The sequence below is a fragment of the Nomia melanderi genome, chromosome 2, assembly GCF_051020985.1.
Source record: "Nomia melanderi isolate GNS246 chromosome 2, iyNomMela1, whole genome shotgun sequence".
Classification (NCBI taxonomy): Eukaryota; Metazoa; Arthropoda; class Insecta; order Hymenoptera; family Halictidae; genus Nomia; species Nomia melanderi.
Genome location: NC_135000.1, coordinates 8,153,414 through 8,172,311, shown reverse-complemented (window position 1 = coordinate 8,172,311; position 18,898 = coordinate 8,153,414). Strand labels below are relative to the sequence as shown.

Here is an 18,898-nt window from a genome sequence, read left to right as displayed (position 1 = left end):
TCGAAAATTGCCATCCGCGCAATTCAGTTTTCTGAAAATTAGCCGATACGCAATGTGTCAACTGGTTCGCTGTTTTTGGACGAGTGTGCTCGTCGACCTTGCAATTTCGTTCTGACGAGTATACTCGTCGGAAACGAGTAACTGGTTTAACGGTGCCTGAAGTCTATAACACGCTTCTGTGCATTTAGCGTTGAAGCGAGAAACGACGTTCTCACGATTTAATGGAAGACGATCAACCGGAAGCGGAGTTGATCGAGGAATCGTTGGCCAAGCGTGTCCGCAGTTTTCGCGATCGAATCTGTATATTATTTCCGCGGCCGGAGTCCGTTCGCATTAATCAGCAGCCGAAGGCAGACACGTACGCTTGGCAGTGACGTGACCGGTCATAAATCGTCGGTTCGAGAGCAAACGCGATTACACGGCGACGATTATCGAGAGATTCCATCCCCGCCGCGCTCCTCAGTCGCATCCATCGCTGCACCGCCGCCCGCCCGCCCGCCGCGATCCTATAAATGCATAAATCCTGCTAATACCCCGCATCCGCGCCCCCGACGCGCGCTGACGAAGGAGAAATCCACGGCGCCGTCGACGAAATACAGCCCCTGCGAGAAGAACTGCGGCCGACCCCTATGTTCAACGTCTTTTCGCGATTTTAATCGAATTTCAACGCTCCAACGGTATTTACACGGCGATTTTATCGATTGTTGAGGTATTGTATTGTATAATGTAAAAATAGGAATGCCATTCTGTCAGATACATAGAGATTTTAGTCCAAAACGCCAAGAAGTCGCGATCGGTTGTTCATCTTCAACGCCTTCTCGCGGTTTCAACCGAATATGAATGCTCCAACGATATTTAAATACTTATTTCATTAATTCCTAAGATACTATATCATATAAGATAAAACAATGAAACTGATATTACTCTACACTAGATAGATACATAGAAATTCCATCTTTAAAGGCGAAAAAATCCACTTTCGTGTTTCCACGTTCCCACTGAAACTAAACGGCTCAAGCTTACTCTAGCAACTGCATTAATTGTTAAGATTCATTATTCGTTAGTTACACCATATTTACGCAACCAAACTCCTCGGCCACGTCGCCGATGTCCCAGCGTCTGCCATCCGAACTCCATCTTCCAAGTCCGGCCGATTTTTTATTTATCCGGGATTAGACGGGCGCCCGACGCGTCTCAATTATCGTTTTAATTTGTATTCAGAGTGTCCCGCGGCGGGCCGTGAATAATTCAACGCCGCGAAAAACCGGGAGTCGACGGTTCGGATCCCCGGGACTCACGTACCGCGCGTATGCATCCTCGTTACACGCGGCGGAGAGTAATCCTGCGGGCCGCGTCGTTACACTATTATTGTTCGCCGCGCGACAGGGGATGCCGGGGAAAAATGGGAGCGCGTCGCGCCGGAATTCAGCGGGGCCGCCCTCCTCGATTCGGAAAATCCGGGAAAGTCGCGCGGCGCCGGCCTCCTAAAGGCGTGTTCGCGCTGGCAATGCGCTTTAGACGTCGCGCGCGTAAGAACAGCTGTCAGCTTCTGCTGGGAACTTGACCCCTTGCCGTACGAGTGAGACTCATGATGAAGATTTCGAGAAGTTTAGCAATCAGTATTGCTGATTATCCACGGATAAAAGTGAATTGTGCTACGGTTTTCCGTAGAGTTATTTTTTTGTAGCAGAGAAAAGCAGGGACAATTGTTAATTATTTAGCGTTACGGTCTTCGCATTACACCATTACCAGTTTAGTTGACTTATTAAACATTTTTATTCGACATCGGCTATCTTGTATGTTACGATTGTTTTCAAGTAATTTGGAAGCGTCGGTCATCGATGACCGACATGGCGCTCGACGTGTTGACGGTGAAACCGAGTTAACCCTTTGCAGAGGTGACTCTTGGTGACCGTTTGATTTGATATAGATAATTACGAAGTATTATATATAATATTAGGTTTTGTATGATGAGTCAATGTGTGAAATATTTATGTGTGATTGCTTTGTTCCTTAATACTAGAACTACCGAGCATTTAATACGATTAACATGCAAAAAATTGTAACAATAGATTACTTTCGGTTTCTTCAGACATTTATTATAGTGTTTAAAGGAAGCCATTTATTTTCAAAATCATTTCGAATATTCAATGCTTCGAAGATATCAATAATTGCTAAACAAAAGAATCGAAACCAGTCATTTTGACTTGTACAGTAGTTCTAGTGTTAAAAACTAGGGAATTGCAATACATATTCGCATAATTGCACGAAGCAACATCGACTAAAGCTGTTACTAAATAATGTTTGAAAAATTCAGTATCCGTCAAATTGATGTTAATTTTTTTTTCAATTAGTTCGTTTCAAGTGTTCATGTTTCGGAAAGTATCGAATTCTAGTGAAAAGCTTCCGATTCTCAGCGAATATATACATACAGGAAAATTCAAATATCAAATTTCTACGTAATATGTTTGAAACAGATAGCTCGAATCAAATAATATTTTCTGAAATGCGGCAATTAAGCTGCATACCTAAGTGTCTTCATAGAAACGAACTTCCTCGTCAGTATGCAATATGTTGAATTCTTCAAAATTTCTCTATAGAAACTCCAAAAGTGCATCTATTGAAACCTGAATTGCTTTTAAATTCAGTTTGCATACTGCTAAATCGATTTCTTGAGTAATTCCTCGGAGAAACACGTGTTATCTTTTCAATAATTGCGAGAAGGCAAGGTCAGACGCGTGGCGACGGTTTTAAACAGAATTGAATAAACGCTTTCTGATTTGAATTCAATTCCAGCGCTTACACTTGTCACGGGGGCCGCTATCAGTAGAAAATGTCGCAGATTTCTCGCTAGTGAATCTGCACCTTGAGAGCCTACCTCCGGCCTCGCCCCGCGGGGACAAAAATTAAGCAATTACACGGAACTCTGGCTAATGGACTTTAATGAGGGGTGCTGCTCTCATATTCTCGCCGAGTTCCTTTTTCCCCCGGTGACTCTTTCTTTGCCTCACCCTCATTTTTCGCGGCCGTTTTCCGTCGAGAAAGGATACTCGTTATCGCTGCCGCTGCATCGAATTCGCGTATCCCGTAATTCTATAAGTTAATTGTCTCTTTCTGTAATTTATCGTCGAGAGAGAAGTTCACGTTGAGATCCTTGCAGGAGTTTCTCTGATAAAAAGAGACTCCGAGCAGACCGAAATTTCGTTTGAAACATGAATGTAACATCTGCTACATCCTCTTCTATCTTGTGAACCAGAAACATTATTGTTTCTTCTGTTTTAACCCTTTGAGGGTTAAAATTTCGGTGCAAGAGGGTGAGTCGACAACGAATGTCTTCATCAATTCCCAAAGCTTATTACTAGATTTGAGGAACGAGCCAATTTGACTATCAAATTTTATAAGCATTATTTGCTAAAAGTTTGAGTCAATTTTGATTGATTCGATTACGTGGTTATAGTTGTTAATAATATCTTTAAACATTTAATTTCCTACGTCTAAACGGACGAACACCAATCTTGCTGGTAACAATGAAATAAACTCTGCAATAAACATCCGTAAATCTAGTATTAACCCTTTGAACTCTGTAGGCTCCAATATTGCACCAGGAATAATATTAAATATTTCAATGAATCTTAACCCTTTGAACTCTGTAAGATCCAATATCGCACCAGTTCTAATATCAAATATTTCAACGAATCAAAGAAACTACCCTAAAATTATTCAATTTTCCACGCATCCAAATTTTCTACTGAGAAGGAAAATAAAAGATCGAAGGAATGTTGGAATTTTTCATTTCCACTAGACATACCATAAAAATTAGTTGTAGTTGCTGATAAATTACAAAACCATCTATAGTGCTAAGGGTTAACCCTTTGAACTCTGTAGGCTCCAATATCGCACCAGTTCTAATATCAAATATTTCAACGAATCAAAGAAACTACCCTAAAATTATTCAATTTTCCACGCATCCAAATTTTCTACTGAGAAGGAAAATAAAAGATCGAAGGAATGTTATAGCATTTTTCATTTTCACCATAAAAATTAGTTGCAGTTGCTGATAAATTACAAAACCATTTGGAGTAATTGGAAAAATGGAGATATTTAATTGGAATTTCAGAGGAATCGGTTGAGTTCAGTCGAGGAAAATTGAAATCGAATGATTAGAATAGAAACTGTCTTTCCGTTTCGCGAAGGTTTTCTAGAACTGAATAGGTAGAATTTGGTACACCCAGTGTATCGAGAGGCGTATCCGCCGGTAACACGCATGTGTATTCGCTCCTTGAACCGATGACGATTACCCAGACGGTTCTTATGGTATGCTCTCTCCCGCATAATGGCTGTCTCCGTGAATAGCGGTCTCCGCATCGTGTCCAACGCGGCTCCGACGCATCGACGTGCATTACACGGTTGCACCGGCAGCGTAGGATGCACTTTCCCGGAGAACTCGAGTCATCGGTGATATCTATCCTGTATTGGCTTTCGCTGTTCCATCCAGCTTGCTCATCGCAATCCCTTTTCCCTCTATGTCAAAGGGCTTCTACGTTGTCTCGCGATAATACGCAAATAATTCATGCACTTGATCAATCTTTATTACGAAAACCATTCAACCACTTAATTCTCTCAGTTCTCAACACTAGAACTACCGTACCAGTCGAAATAACAGGTTTCGATTGTTTCGTTTCACAATTATTGACATCTCAAAAGCATTGAATATTCGAAACGATCTTGAAAATAGCTTCGACTTGAATACTATAATGAATGTCTGAAGAAACCGAAAATAATCTATTAGAATTTTTATAGTGATTACATATCAGTCGTATTAAATCCTCAATAGTATTAACCGACGAAAAACGTTCCACCCGTTTGCATGCAATAATACCGAAATCCTCGAAAAACCATTTGCTTTACGAGCTTTCGGCTAATCGAGTTTGCCTAAAAAGTTGCCAAGGATTTCATTCTACATACTAGAAATCAATTTTATCTCCTAGTATACATCAGAGTCCAGTATCTAACAGAATTTCCCATGGAATCGCGTATAACTTCCAAAAATCGTTATTCGGAACGGATTAATCTCGATGATTGTAGCCATACCCTAACTTGATACTCATTTCTCAGACGTCCCGATCGCGTTCCGCGCCGGCGAGGATCCAAGCCGAACAGACCTCTCTTCCTACATTTTTCCAAGTCTCCTAGTTTCTCCCCGAGCTTCGATCCTCCCGTTCGTCCCCGTATTTACGCGACGTTGCGCGGAATTACTGAACTCTTTCGCGTCCCTTAGCCTAGCCCCCAGACGTCTGTCTTTAAACGTTCGCTCTAGATCCCCCGTCCTCCTTTGCGCTCCACGGTTTCCCCTTCGCCGTCGTCGTCGACGTCGACGTCGTCGTCGTCGTCGTTTGATTCTTTCCCCCACCGTTATTTATCTTTGACTCTCCGTTTTCATTTCTTGCCATCCGTTAACCCGGCTGACGTCGCTCTAGCTGTTTGCTCCTTTTTCAAACAGGGATGAAAGAGCCCGACGCCACCCAAGACTTCCGGGCAGCCGACGGGCCACGGTCCCGCGGGTTTTCTCTGTTCCATTAGCACAAAGAAGCAACCCTAAGCTGACAGTCGCGCGCTGGACCCACGGATTAACCCCTTGTTCTATGATTTTCTCGAAAACTGCTTCAACCGCCGGTTTTCTCGTAACTCGCTCGAGACTATCAGCTTTCGTGCGAGGTACTCGATAGAACTGTCAACTTCGCTAAAGTCTCGTCGCGTTTTCGATTGAAGATTTCCGAGAATTTCTCTTGGTTGCGAAACGTTTCGTCGAACTCTGAGAATTCTCGTTAACGATTAACGAAGTATCGTTGCTTGTTCGTCTGAATCTTATCGCATTAGGTAGCGTTCATAATATAGAAATGTTTCTAAATGATTGTATTAATATAATTGTTTTATTTTGAACAAACATAGAAATAGGAATTATGAATCAGTGAAAGTGAACCTAGTTAGAAATGATGGGGAACTTCCTAGTCAAGTGTTTTTCACAATGGACGTTGAAAGATAGAGAATTATTAGAAAACTTGTGATTCTATAATTCAGTTAGATTTCGTTATTTCCTGTTTAACCCTTTGCGGTCCGAAGTGCCCTTGGTTTCTCACTTTGAGGTTCACGTCGACAGTTCATTCAATTACATTAATATGACGCTCTATTTATTTATTCAAGAATATTTGGGAGCCATTGAAATGTCTTTAAATGGTACAATTGTGACACAAAAAATTGTGGGATTGGATGTATTTGAGTGATGAATGTGCGTGCAAGAGATGAATGACGCGACTGCGTGTGTGAGCGCGTTTTGAATGAATGTTCAAAGCGTTGGAATATTCTAGATTATATTGATTTTCTCCATATGTTAATAATGTTCATTTTTTTTATGAATCTAGAATATTCCAAATATATGTGAAGTTAATGCATGGCAATGAAAGAATGTTCTAGAAAGTGTGAGTGAGACAAGAGCATCTGAGTATATAAATAGTGTGTGCGTTGTTTGATGGAGTTAGTGTTTTATTGTGAGCTGCGATGAAATAATTATACTGTTTCAAATAAAATTCTCTTTCTCCTACAAATTAAATGTAGAAAAAATGGTTAAAACAGGTGGAGGTTGCAATAAAATAGAATGTCGAGTCTGACTCGACATAGGACTGCTAAGGGTTAAGCGGAACAAGGGAAGAATTGCTGGTTCTAGGTCTAGGGTTTCTCTTTATGTTTATTAAACTACGTTCGAGACGTTCGCCACGAGTCTCACGCGATGTTCCTAGGCGAGGGGTGAAGGGGGCCTGGCCTAGGCGCACGGGCGCAATTAAAGGGGCTTAATTGAAAGACGCACCGGGCCGACGGAATTACGGATAATAACGAAACCGTCGGACGATAAGTTAGCCCGGTGTTCCCTAATTACGAGATGCTATCTAGAATTGCCGAGTGTTTGCGTTCCGGCGCGTGTAGTGGGCTGATCAAAGAGGATTCCAATGAGTGTTGATCGTAAAGAGGGATCCTTGGGGGGCATTGTCGACCTCGTGTGTCTGCGGGGGTTTCAGTTCCTACTGGATTATTCGGGAGACACTAAACTCTCCGGAAACAACCTACAGAACGTTTAATTAACAATTACTTAAATCCAACGTTTCATTCAGATATTGCAGCGAAAACGTTTAGACTTAGTTCGTTTGCTACCCGCTGCCTTCCGAATACTTTAGCACTCTCCTTCCGATAATCACTCATTGTCATATTTAAGGATCACTTATAACATAAACAATCTTTATTACTAATTAAATGGTTATTTAGAACATTGAACAACACCTCTTGAAAGTATCTACAAGCATATAATCATCCGCTGAAATATCCAGTTACGCTCAACAAATTCTCCTTCCCTACTGGATTATTAATAACAAAGTAATTTATGATTCAATTCCTTGCTCCACACTATCTTATCAATCTAACGAAACATCTAAGCAGAATCTATCAAACCTAACCGCAAATGAAACGTTTCTATCACGCGTTAGCCTCTGAAACAAATGCCTTCTCGTCCAATGGATAATAAACGATAAATTCTTTGACCTACTAGATTATTAATAACAAAGTAATTCATGATTCAGCCCCCTGCTCTACACCATCCTGTCAATCTAACGAAACTCCTAAGCACAATCTATCGAACCTAACCGCAAATGAAACGTTTCTATCATGCGTTAGCCTCTGAAACAGATGCAGACGAGTACCAAATGCCTTCTCGTCGAATGGATAATGAACGACGAAGTCTTTGACCAACGTTGCGAGAGGAGTCGCAGCGCAAGGGGTTGGTCCCCCGGAAAACGATTCGTTCGCCCCGTTTACAATCGGCGCGATCGCCTCCAGAAACAATATGCCTAAGCGCTGTCGGCGGTGCACCGAACGCCGACGCGATATTACAAAGCCTGATTTATATTGACCATTCACGCTGAACCGGTGCCGTAACGCTGCACGCACAACCACCTGACCCCGCTTCCCTCCCCGTCACTTACATTCACTCGGGGAACCCGGAAGTCCGGATCATTATGACGTAATAAACGTCCCTACCATGCCGTCTGTCACTCGCCGGTACCTTATTACACTCCGGCCTTGTTACCTCGGAAACCACGAGCCAGGCGATAGACTCTTTTCCCCGGTAAACTGGAATTAATTCGACGCAGCCTGACAGCTGCTGGAACATTTCGGAATTACCGAGTAATCCGACTTTCCTCTGGCACAGCCGCGTAACGACGCGTCGCTGATAAACGTTCGGAAAATATTTGAAAAATAAAGTTTCTGATAGAACTTCGCTGGCGTTCTTCGCGACTCGAATATGATGCTCGCTTAAATTCCACAGTTTCGGGTCCCAGCAGTGGAATTTAAGCGAGCAGGGAAAGCAGGAGGAAGCTACGGAATCGACTCGAGCTGTCTGGCAAAGCCAGGGAATCGATGTAGCGGGAGCGGGATAGACGATGCTCGCTTAAATTCCACAGTTTCAAGTCCCAGCAGTGGAATTTAAGCGAGCAGGAAAAGCGGGAGGAAGCTATTCACGGAATTGACTCGAGCAGTCTGGCAAAGCCAGAGAATCGATATAGGGTAGCGGGATAGATGCAGTCCGTAGCATCGAGGGTCGACGCGCCGGACTTCGAAGCGACGGCGTCGAATATAAACATGCAACGAAGAAAATTTCAATTATAATAATGTTAGCTTTATCTCATTAATGTGGTAGCATTGAATTCCTGATATCGTCGCGATTAAAACGAGTCCAAACACGATGGGAATCGGATTAGTTTCACCGAATTAATGTAATTTCGAAACTAAAGGCTCGTTTCCATCGAATCATAAAACTGGACCGATTTACGTCGTGTTTGGACTCGTTTTAATCGGGAGAATCTCAACATTCCATTGATACTATGATCGAGAAGGTAAAGTTGAAATGATTGCAACTGAAATTGTCTTCGGGGACTACAGAATACCCGAGTACAGTGAAGTACACCGATACGATCGATCAGTGGTTGCTCTAGTATTAATTGTGTGGAATTGAATATAAGATGTGTTGATTTTCATGGTCCCTCTTCTGTTCCAGCTGGGTTTCTTCACGTATTACACGGTGGCGATGGGAGAGGTGAATCCTTCGGGTCCGGTACCAATCGATAGTGTCTTCATTTATAGACCAGACAAACGTCTCGAACTCTGGAGGTTCGCGTTCTATATGTTCCTTCATGCTGGGTGAGTACCACTTTGCCAGAAACTATTTTTAACCGCATTTATTTATTGAAAACTCGGTCGTTCGATGATTGTCTGGCTGACGCGAGGTCTCCTGGGTACCGGAGGAACAGTCGAAAAGAAGGGAGCAGATATAAATTCGTGGTGGATTGGTAAGGAAGACGATAAATCGACGAACATTGAACATTACTTACGAAATATCGAAATCTTTCAATCATTCAGACGCTAACGATGTTTTCTTAACGAATTATTCAGTCGTAACACACGAAATGTCCGACTTTACTTAATCAGTATCTTATCACTAGAACAACCGAGTAGTTCAACTAGATTTTCTGATTTTTCTATTAAGATTTCAATCGATTTATAATGTTCGCATATTTTTAAATCGATTTCATTACTCATTTCCCTAAGAAGCATCTGTTTCTTCTTAATCATTGCAGAAGAGGAATATAGAAATGGGTCATTTTGATGATCTAGTGCTAAGTTATGTTTTAATAAAGACATCACAATCTTCGACGTATTTTATATCTATCTTTAAAGGCAGTTTCGACGCGTGTCACAAATAACGGTGCAAAAGTTGAGATTTATGAAACTTTACTTCATCCCTCGCTGGATCTATCAACCGACGGATGTTCAGTTGATTAAACATTTAACCCTTTGACGAAGATTCTTCGAAACACACAAAACCTTCAACATACGGAGCTAAATTATACATCAATTGCTGAATTGATAGAGAAAGAAACGGCGTATTGATCTCTTGCTGTTCGACTAATTAGATTTGTCCACGACTTAGTCCTCGAAATCTGAGCATTTCATCTCATCGCAAAGGATTAAGTCACTTTCTCAAAGAAAAAAGCTGCAAATCAGGCGAATATATCGGCACACCATAGTGAAACGGTTAAACGATTAACTGGGCATCGTAAGCAATTCGCGCGGAGAACAATTAATAGCAATTTGCAATCGCGATCGTCGTTTGTCGAAAAACGGGCGGCGCGGAATTATTTATGGCACAATCCGCGGCCGAGTTCTGTTTTTAACAGGTTTATAAGCTACGCCATTAGTTTTTCAATGTTGCCCGCGTATTCGTCCCGCGGAACGCAATTCCACGATGAATCCCCGAATACAGGGGAAATTGAAATTTACGGGGAACTCATCGACAATTTTAATGCTCCGGTTCCCGAGCGTCGATCGCAGGTTCCTCGGCGTAGACATTTTTACGCGCGGCATAATTACTCGGAAGCTATTACACGCGCAGCTTCCTCGATCGTCATTAATCCTTTGAGGACGAACATCGAATTCGTGTTTCGAACACTGTGTCGCAGAAATCGTGTAATTATTTGCGTAGCTTCGTTTTTTTTCGAATATTTAGAAGTTCCGTGCTGAAGACGTTGAATACTCCGGGAAACTAATAATTGAATCGATAATTAAGTATAGTTTAAAAGCCAATGTTCAATACTAGAACTACTTTCACTACATTCTTGATTTCTTTTGCAATTATTGAAAAGATACGAATGCTACTTGAAGAAATTCAGAAGGAACTTGATTTAGTAACATGAGATTAGAGATAAGCCAAGTGAAATTTCAATAAACGCATTTTTTAATTCTTACAGTTAGATAACAATAAATCAATTTGAGTGTTCGGTAGTTCTAGTGTAAAAGAAAATTAGCCAACACATGTACGTGAAATGGGTATACACGGAATTCTTCGGCTCAATTAGCTAATGGCTCATCAAGTATCTAAATTATTATAATTTCCAAAATTTCTCGATAAGTATCTAAATTATTATAATTTCCAAAATTTCTCGATAAGTATCTAAATTATTATAATTCCCAAATTCCTTGGCAAGTATATAAATTATTATAACTTCCAAATTCTTCGGAAAGTAATTATAAATTATTATAATTTCCAAATTCCTCGGCAAGTATTTAGATTATTATAACTTCCAAATTCTTCCGCAAGTATCTAAATTATTATAATTCCGAAATTCCTCGGCAAATATCTAAATTATTATAACTTCCAAATTCTTCGGCAAGTAATTATAAATTATTAAATCTTCCAAATTCCTCGGCAAGTATCTAAATCATTACAACTTCCAAATTCCTCGGCAGGTAATTATAAATTACTATAATTCCCAGCGCAACGGTTTAAAATACGCATTGCAAATCGAACGAAGATCTGGCCGCCTGTGCAATCGCGGAATTCAGGGGGGCTGGCAGAAAAAAAAGGGGAAACGGGAGCGACGAAACAGCGGGGCCGGCGTTCCCATGAAAATGGCGGCGAAAGGAAGTCCCTCGATTAAAATTCCAGCGGCGCGGCGCGAAATAAAAAAGGAGAACGGCCGCGTGTGACAGATTGCGCATTTCGCCGACCACTTTCCTCAAATTGGCCGGCCTACACCGCGAATGCACTGCCGCGTTAATCCTTGACGCTAATTCCGACCCCTTCAGCCGCGAATCACGTTGCAATCTCCCTGCGAATCGGATCGAATCGAATTCAACCGTCGGAACGACGCTCGAAAGGAATTACGTGAACGGCCTGGCACGCGACGTGGGTCCCGTCCCGGAAAATACCCTTTCTTCCGTCCCCGACACGTATTTTTCCTAAGGAACCGTCCCGACGAACCCTTTTCTTCCTTTTTCCTTCGTCCTTTCATTACCGATTTCAGGGGATTCGCGTTTATCCTTGATCGTCGAATTCATTCAATTTCTCGATTTAATCGGCTAGTTAGTTTGAACCAGTTAACAGAAACATTGGAATAATACTTCATTGAAAATGTTGTTCTCGTTGGTGTTTATAGAGACATTTCGCAGCATGAAATTTTTCAGAAAAAAGAAAGTTCATTAGATTCGACGTTGCTGATCAGACTCCTGAAATCTCTATGCAAATTTGTGAACACACTAATAATTATATATAATTAATATAATAGAATATAATGTAGAGAATTATAGGAACGGAATTATAGAAAATGGTTGCTCAAAATAATACTACTTCAAAAGAAACCATTGTTCACAGTTTTATATTTAAAGATTAACAATCAAGATTAAGTCATCGCAAAGCTTGACACGATACTAATTCTTTCAGCGATGAATCTTTATTTTTACTTCTTTGTTTCGCTTTGATCTTTCATTAAAATATACTCTACGTGAATTCCTCCTGCGTTCGACGAGTACACGCTCCATTTTTTCATTTTATTGCGAGAACGACAGGTTTTTTCACCTGAATTCCACAGTTAACTGTTTAACGAGTATACTCGTCATAGTTTAACCCTTCGCGGACGAAGATCCTTCGAAATATACAAAATCTTCAACAAACTTATTTAACTATTTATCAGTTGCTTAAATAATAGATAAAACAGAAATTACGTGTCGACCTCTTGCTGTCATAGTAATTAACCCTTTGCATTCGAACGGCGCCTTTCGATCGCCGTTCGATTTCACCGAACAAAATGATCAAATTTAAAATTCAATATGAAATTTGATACAATGTATCGACACATGGAACATCGGAATAAAATAGTTCTGTTGCTTAATTTATACGAGTATTTCTTTATGTTAGTTGTAAAACATATTGATATCTCATAAAGAAAATAATGAACGTTTGTTGAGAAAAATATTCTCGAGTGCAAAGGGTTAAATCGTTTCTTCGCGACTTATTCTTCGAAACATAAGAAATCCATCCCGTCGAAATATCGACATTCGTACGCAAAGGGTTAAATTGAAATAAAATTGTTTCGAATATTCGGTAACCAAAATGAAATAAATGAACTTCCCCCGAAGAGTCCACAGCAGAAACTATCTTGTTACCCAGAATACACGATATTTATTTAACCCCTTGCCGTACAATAACGAGTGAGACTCGTGATGAAGATTTCTAGACTAATTTAACAACAATCGGTGTTACTCATTACCCACTGATCAAAGCAAACAACTATATTTTGCTATTATCATTGTATTATCTTCAAATAAATTTTCCACTTGAAGTAGAATGGACAATTTTGTTGCATTTCTTCCAAATTGTCGATAGTAAAATGGTACATGAGCTTAGTGGCGAAAGTAAATAGAGTACGCCAAGAAGTTAATATTTACTCGTTCACCGATCGTCGAACGATTTTCCGTGTAGAAATCGGCGAACGGTTGAACCTCGAACGTCACGATCTTTGCGACTCTTTACCGATCCAGCTTTTTTTTTCACTCTCCGTCGCTTTCGCCTTCCCTTTTTTTCTCTTTCCCGTGGACGATGGGGTGGTAAGAGGCGGGCAGCGGCGGCGGGCGGGGGCGCGGAAGGGCGGAACGATAGAACGAGGCCGGTAGAGAGAAGTTTTCAGCAGCGAAGCTCTCTAAATTATTCATGGAAACGCCAGATAAGGCGACCATTTTCCCTACGTGCGTATGGAAACGGTGATAAGAGTGACCCGACGTTTTCCCATAGACCGTGCGCCCCGCCCGTCCCCTTTCTTCTTTCTCTTTGTTCCATCCCCCCCGTCCTATCCATCGCGGCGCTATCACTCTTCCGTGAAAGTAGTTTTCTTGTTGCCGAAAGGACACCGTGGCGTCCCGGTTATTAATGCGACGGTGTCCGTGTCTATTTCCGAGCGATCGATGCTCTGTTTTCTATTTCTCATCCTTCCGTTTCCGTTTCGTCCGGTTTCGTCTTTTTCGAAAATTCGTCCGTTAGCTTTCCCTTGGCGACGATCTCCCGTGTTTGAGCGATTAAGGAGGAGGACTCTCGTTTCCGAGTTCTCGAAAGGGCAGGCTTTTGTGGAACGGTTTTCGAGTAATTACGTGGTAATGGAATGTTAGCAATGACGAGCACCGTTGAGCTTTTTCGTTTACCGTGCCGGTTTGTTATGCTCTGGATTACAACGTTACCGTTCGCGATGTTCCAGTTTGCGACGTTCCAATTTACAACGCTCCTATTTGTAACATTTCAGTTCGCAACGTTCCAGTTTACAGTGCTCCGATTAACGACGCTCCGTTTCAGGGCACTCCAATTTCCAATATCATTGATAGTATTAATCAATTAAATTATCAACATTCGAATGCTGAACCGTTTCCCAAAAGTTCTTCGAGTCGAAAACATACATATTCACGTTTTCACGTATTGAATGAAAACGAAAGGTAAACCAATGGTTCGGTTGACTAATTAATTCCGCGGCCGACGCGTGGACGTCGATTTAAGTGAATTCGAACTGGAAACCGATCGGCTAAGGTCAGAATAAAGGCGCAGCTCGGGCGAAGTTGACTCGAACGGTACCGCAGACGCGAGCCGGCCTGTCAGACGTTCTAACTACTTTCCAGTTGTTAATTACACCCCGAAAACTTCTTACTTATCGTCGAACCGTGGCTACCGGTTTGTCGAGCTTGATGTCTCAGCGTTCCGCGGCTCCCAATAACGAGCCAATGTCTCCGGCATCGGTTCCACGTCACTGCGAGCCAAGTGTTCGGGTAATGACTTCCCTTCGATTGTCTTTTCATCCTTTCAACCCTTGTCTCGCGCCCTGTTGTCCTCTTCGATCCTTTCTCGACTAATTGTTCTCTGTAAACCGTCCAACAACGTCGATTCTCTGCTTCGCTCGCAATAACTTGGACCACGGAACTAATACATCGAGATAATTGTAATACCTACGGTGTACATCGCAAGGAACCACTGTAAAATAATTAACACTTAGCACTAGCAACACACTATTACACTATTACACTATTTCTACCGAAGGTGTCAAAAGACACTTCCTGAAATTTTAACTTACAATTCTTTCCTCGATTTAACAATTTTTCCCCAATTGAATTTTCGACACTTCCTGTAGTTAACACTAGAATTACCGAGCATTTAATACGATTAATATGCAATTATAAAAATTGTAACAATAGATTATTTTCAGCAATACGCACTCGCATAATTACACGAAGCAACATCGTTAAATATAGAGTTAACCCTTTGAACTCTGTAAGCTCCGATATTGCACCAGTTATAATATTAAATATTTTAATGAATCTTAACACTAGAACTACCGAGCATTTAATACGATTAATATGCAATTATAAAAATTGTAACAATAGATTATTTTCAGTTTCTTCAGACATTCGTTATAGTACTCAAATGAAACTATTCATTTTCAAAATCATTAATATTCAATGCTTCGAAGATATCAATAATTGCTAAACAAAAAATCGAAACCAGTCATTTTAACTGGTACGTTAGTTCTAGTGTTAACACTATATCAGATATTCTATTTTTCACTGCATAAACACACTAAAAATCTATTTTCTACCGTATAAACGCGCTGGAATCCTTGAAATCTCGCAAACAGCGCAATTGGATTCACCGAATCTTGTTTCTGGAACGCCGAAACTTCGTTTCCCCGATATCTTTAAGTTTCCCTCCAATTTCTTCCGTTTCTTCGTCGATTAATTTCGAGGCCCCGCGCGGAACGAAGGATTCCCGGGGAACAAGTCGAAAGTTCCCGGTCGGCAGATGTCGCGCGGCGCAATGGCGGCCCGGTATTAAGGGCGAGGCCTTCTTTTCTGCATTTATACGACATTAGACGAGTCTACCGGCGTAATGGCCCCGCTCGTCGGGCATACATAATGGTCCGCATCGGTGACGAAGGCTCCGCGTGCATACTCCCAGGGGGCCGTGAGATGGACGTCGTTATTTAAATCGAGTCCTTCGTGCCGCGCGCCGCTCTCGATTTCCCTTTCAATACTCCGCCTTTCAATTCTCTCGATGGAAATCGATTCTTCCGTGTCTGGGAAATTTGGCATACGATTTCCATCGATTCAGATGGACTAATTGATTTTAATACGAATGATTCGTGAGGGACAGATCAATTGTCTGTTTTTTGTCACTTCGATGTGACCGTGAAGAATAGTGATTCTTAGATTCATTTGGAAATATAGAGAAGAAATGTCATGTTTTAGTAAATTATTGTTAATTGTACTATCGTTACTGTGATATTATTATCCATGTGATACTGTCGTTACTATGGTGTTATTACTATATGATCGTTACTGTATCCATCGTTACTATGGTATTCACTATCATCACCATGATGCTATCATTACTACGCCTATCATCACTATGATGCTATCATTACTACGCCTATCATCACTATGATGCTATCATTACTATGCCTATCATTATTATAACCCTTTGCGAACGAATGTCGGCATTTTGCTGAGATCAAACTTCCATGTTTGAAATACCCAGTTGTGAACAAACGATTTAACTATTCCAACAGCAAGAAATCAGTACACAGTTTCCTTATTCTCTATGATTTAAGCAATCAGTGTTTAGTTTAGCAGAATTTAGATCCATCACTATCATAACTTCAAATTCAGAACAAAACCCAACTAAAAAGACTCTAAACTGAACGAAACGGTGCGAAACGGAAACGTTGTAAAAATTCCAAGCAGAATACCTCATGTCGGAGAAACTCGATCCTATTTTGGTCCAGCTTTCCCAGCGTCGATCGCCGTATCGATAGCGCTAACTCCGCGCGTCGAACGCCACTGTCCGCGGTACGTGGCAAGGAAACATCTTTTCGACTCCTGCATTTTCGCGGACTCTGCGATACCATTGTCTGATCCGACGGTGTGCCGCGTTCACTTCCTGCAATTACCCGCGATTGTCTCGATTTTTCTCGGACTTGCACGTTTCTCACGCCTGCACCGGTGAACTCCGCGCGTCAAGGAGGGCCCTCGACGCCCGTCGCGTCGACGTAACCCGGTTCGGGAACCCACCGGACACAAGTTGCAAGTTTCCCCGGGAATTTCCACTGACGCGACAGTCCCGGAATCACCGATGGCTACCACTGATTCGCTGGACCTCCTAACCTCTCACTCGGAACCTTTTTTCGAACTTACTTCGAAAAACACCTGGGAGCGGCGTCAACCAGTTTTCCCGGTGATTAGGGCAAGTCGGGAGAAACTGCCTTCTTTTAAACGAAATGGTGCTCGACTGAATATCATTGGCACTTGAAGAGAAAATTGTGTAAAGAATTGAAACATAATTATGTATTGCGTTGTCGTTGGTAATGCACTGGTAAAAAAACGAATTGGCCCGGGGAATCGAATTTTTATTCTGCAAGTGTTTCGATTGTGTTTTTGCGATAGATTTTCAATAACATTTGAGTAGTTGCGCAGATAGAAGACTAGGAGACTCTTCGAATTTCGAGAAACGTGTCTGAATTTTGATGAAAATTTCAATTATGCTTTCGCGAAAGATTTTCAATGACGTTCGAGTATTCGCACAGATAGAAGACTTCGAGATCTTCGAATCTTGGGAAACGTGTCTGAATTTTGATGAAAGTTCAATTATGCTTTTGCGATAGATTTTCAACGATTCGAGTAGTTGCACAGATAGAAACGTAGGAGACCCTTAGAATCTCGAGAAACGTGTCTGAATTTTAATGAAAATTTCAATTATGCTTTTGCGAAAGGTTTTCAATGACATTCGAGTAGTCGCACAGATAGAAGACTTCGAGATCTTCGAATCTTGAGAAACGTGCTCGAATTTCGCTGAAAAATTCGGCACGAGTCGCTGTAATTGCTCGGTGTGAAAAAAATTCGAAATTTAGCGTTAAAGTAGAGCGAAGCGAAGAATCGAAAAGTACCGGCGAAAAGCGAAACCGAACGAACTCGTGTCTCGGAAATACTTTTGACAAGCAAAGTTGAATGGACCGGTGCCGCGTGCGCGCGTCCCAGAAGAAAGCACTCGATGAAAGGTAGGCAGCGAACTATTTCCGTTTCCATTAGTTCGGATTACAGGGGGCCGAAATGTTTAACGTGATTCGAGAGTAGTTCGAAAATTGTTTTCGAAACGTTTCACGGTTCTCGGTGCTCCGGTGAACTTGGATTTGCCTTGCAACGCGCCGCGAATGGCCGGAATTGTTTATGGTGCACAATCCGGCGAGCGGATCTCCCAGCTCCAACGTTTGATCTTTTCGTTTGCGAACAACGCCTTCGAACTCTGACTCTCGCTGCGCGGAGAAATTTATTCTGGTCCAACGCCCCGCGATCGGAACGTTTCGGCCACCGTTGTTTTTCAGATTTCTCGTTGCACTCGTTAACAGTTAATTAGAAATTCCATTGTTCTGAGTAAATTGTAAATTTTAATCGTGGAAATCGAATATTTCTCAGCGATTCCATCGGGACACGGGTTTTTTCGAGGATGCGGAATCGGACAGAAATCCGAATATAATCGATTATAATTTAATGAAACGATGATCGCGATCGATCACTGTCGAAATTGAATCAGAGGTATTCGAGGCACTGTATAACATTTTTCGAAATTTAATAATTAACAGTTGCACCCGCGACGAGCCTGGCTTCCATTAATTAATCCCGCGTTTCGATTGTCTACGAATCCCTATAATAGATTTATTATCCGGCCGCCGGGTAATTCGCTGTTTTTCTTTATCAATATTCCATTTTTCCCCCGGGGCGGATAAAAGACGCATTCTCCCTTAATTAAATTCGCCATTGTTCCTCGATATTCTGTTTCAATTTTAACAACAGCAAGGTGTATTCGTTTTAACGCGCATTCCCGTTCTACTGAATATAATTTAATCAAGTGCGAGTGGAATAAATATGAGCAAATAATAATATTCTTGCACAGAAACGTTGGAATAATACTTCATTGAAAATGTTGTTCTCGTTG

At 41.5% G+C, this 18,898-nt stretch overlaps 1 protein-coding gene across 2 annotated transcripts in view; it reads left to right on the top strand.

Moving 5' to 3' along the window:
- Nucleotides 1-18,898, top strand: part of stet (stem cell tumor) — a 455,475-nt gene that overhangs the window by 403,657 nt on the left and 32,920 nt on the right. For both annotated transcript variants that reach the window (XM_031972871.2, XM_076374319.1), the window contains one exon: nucleotides 9,101-9,243. In XM_031972871.2, the coding sequence (XP_031828731.1) occupies nucleotides 9,101-9,243 (143 nt within the window). The remainder of the gene's footprint in view (nucleotides 1-9,100; nucleotides 9,244-18,898) is intronic.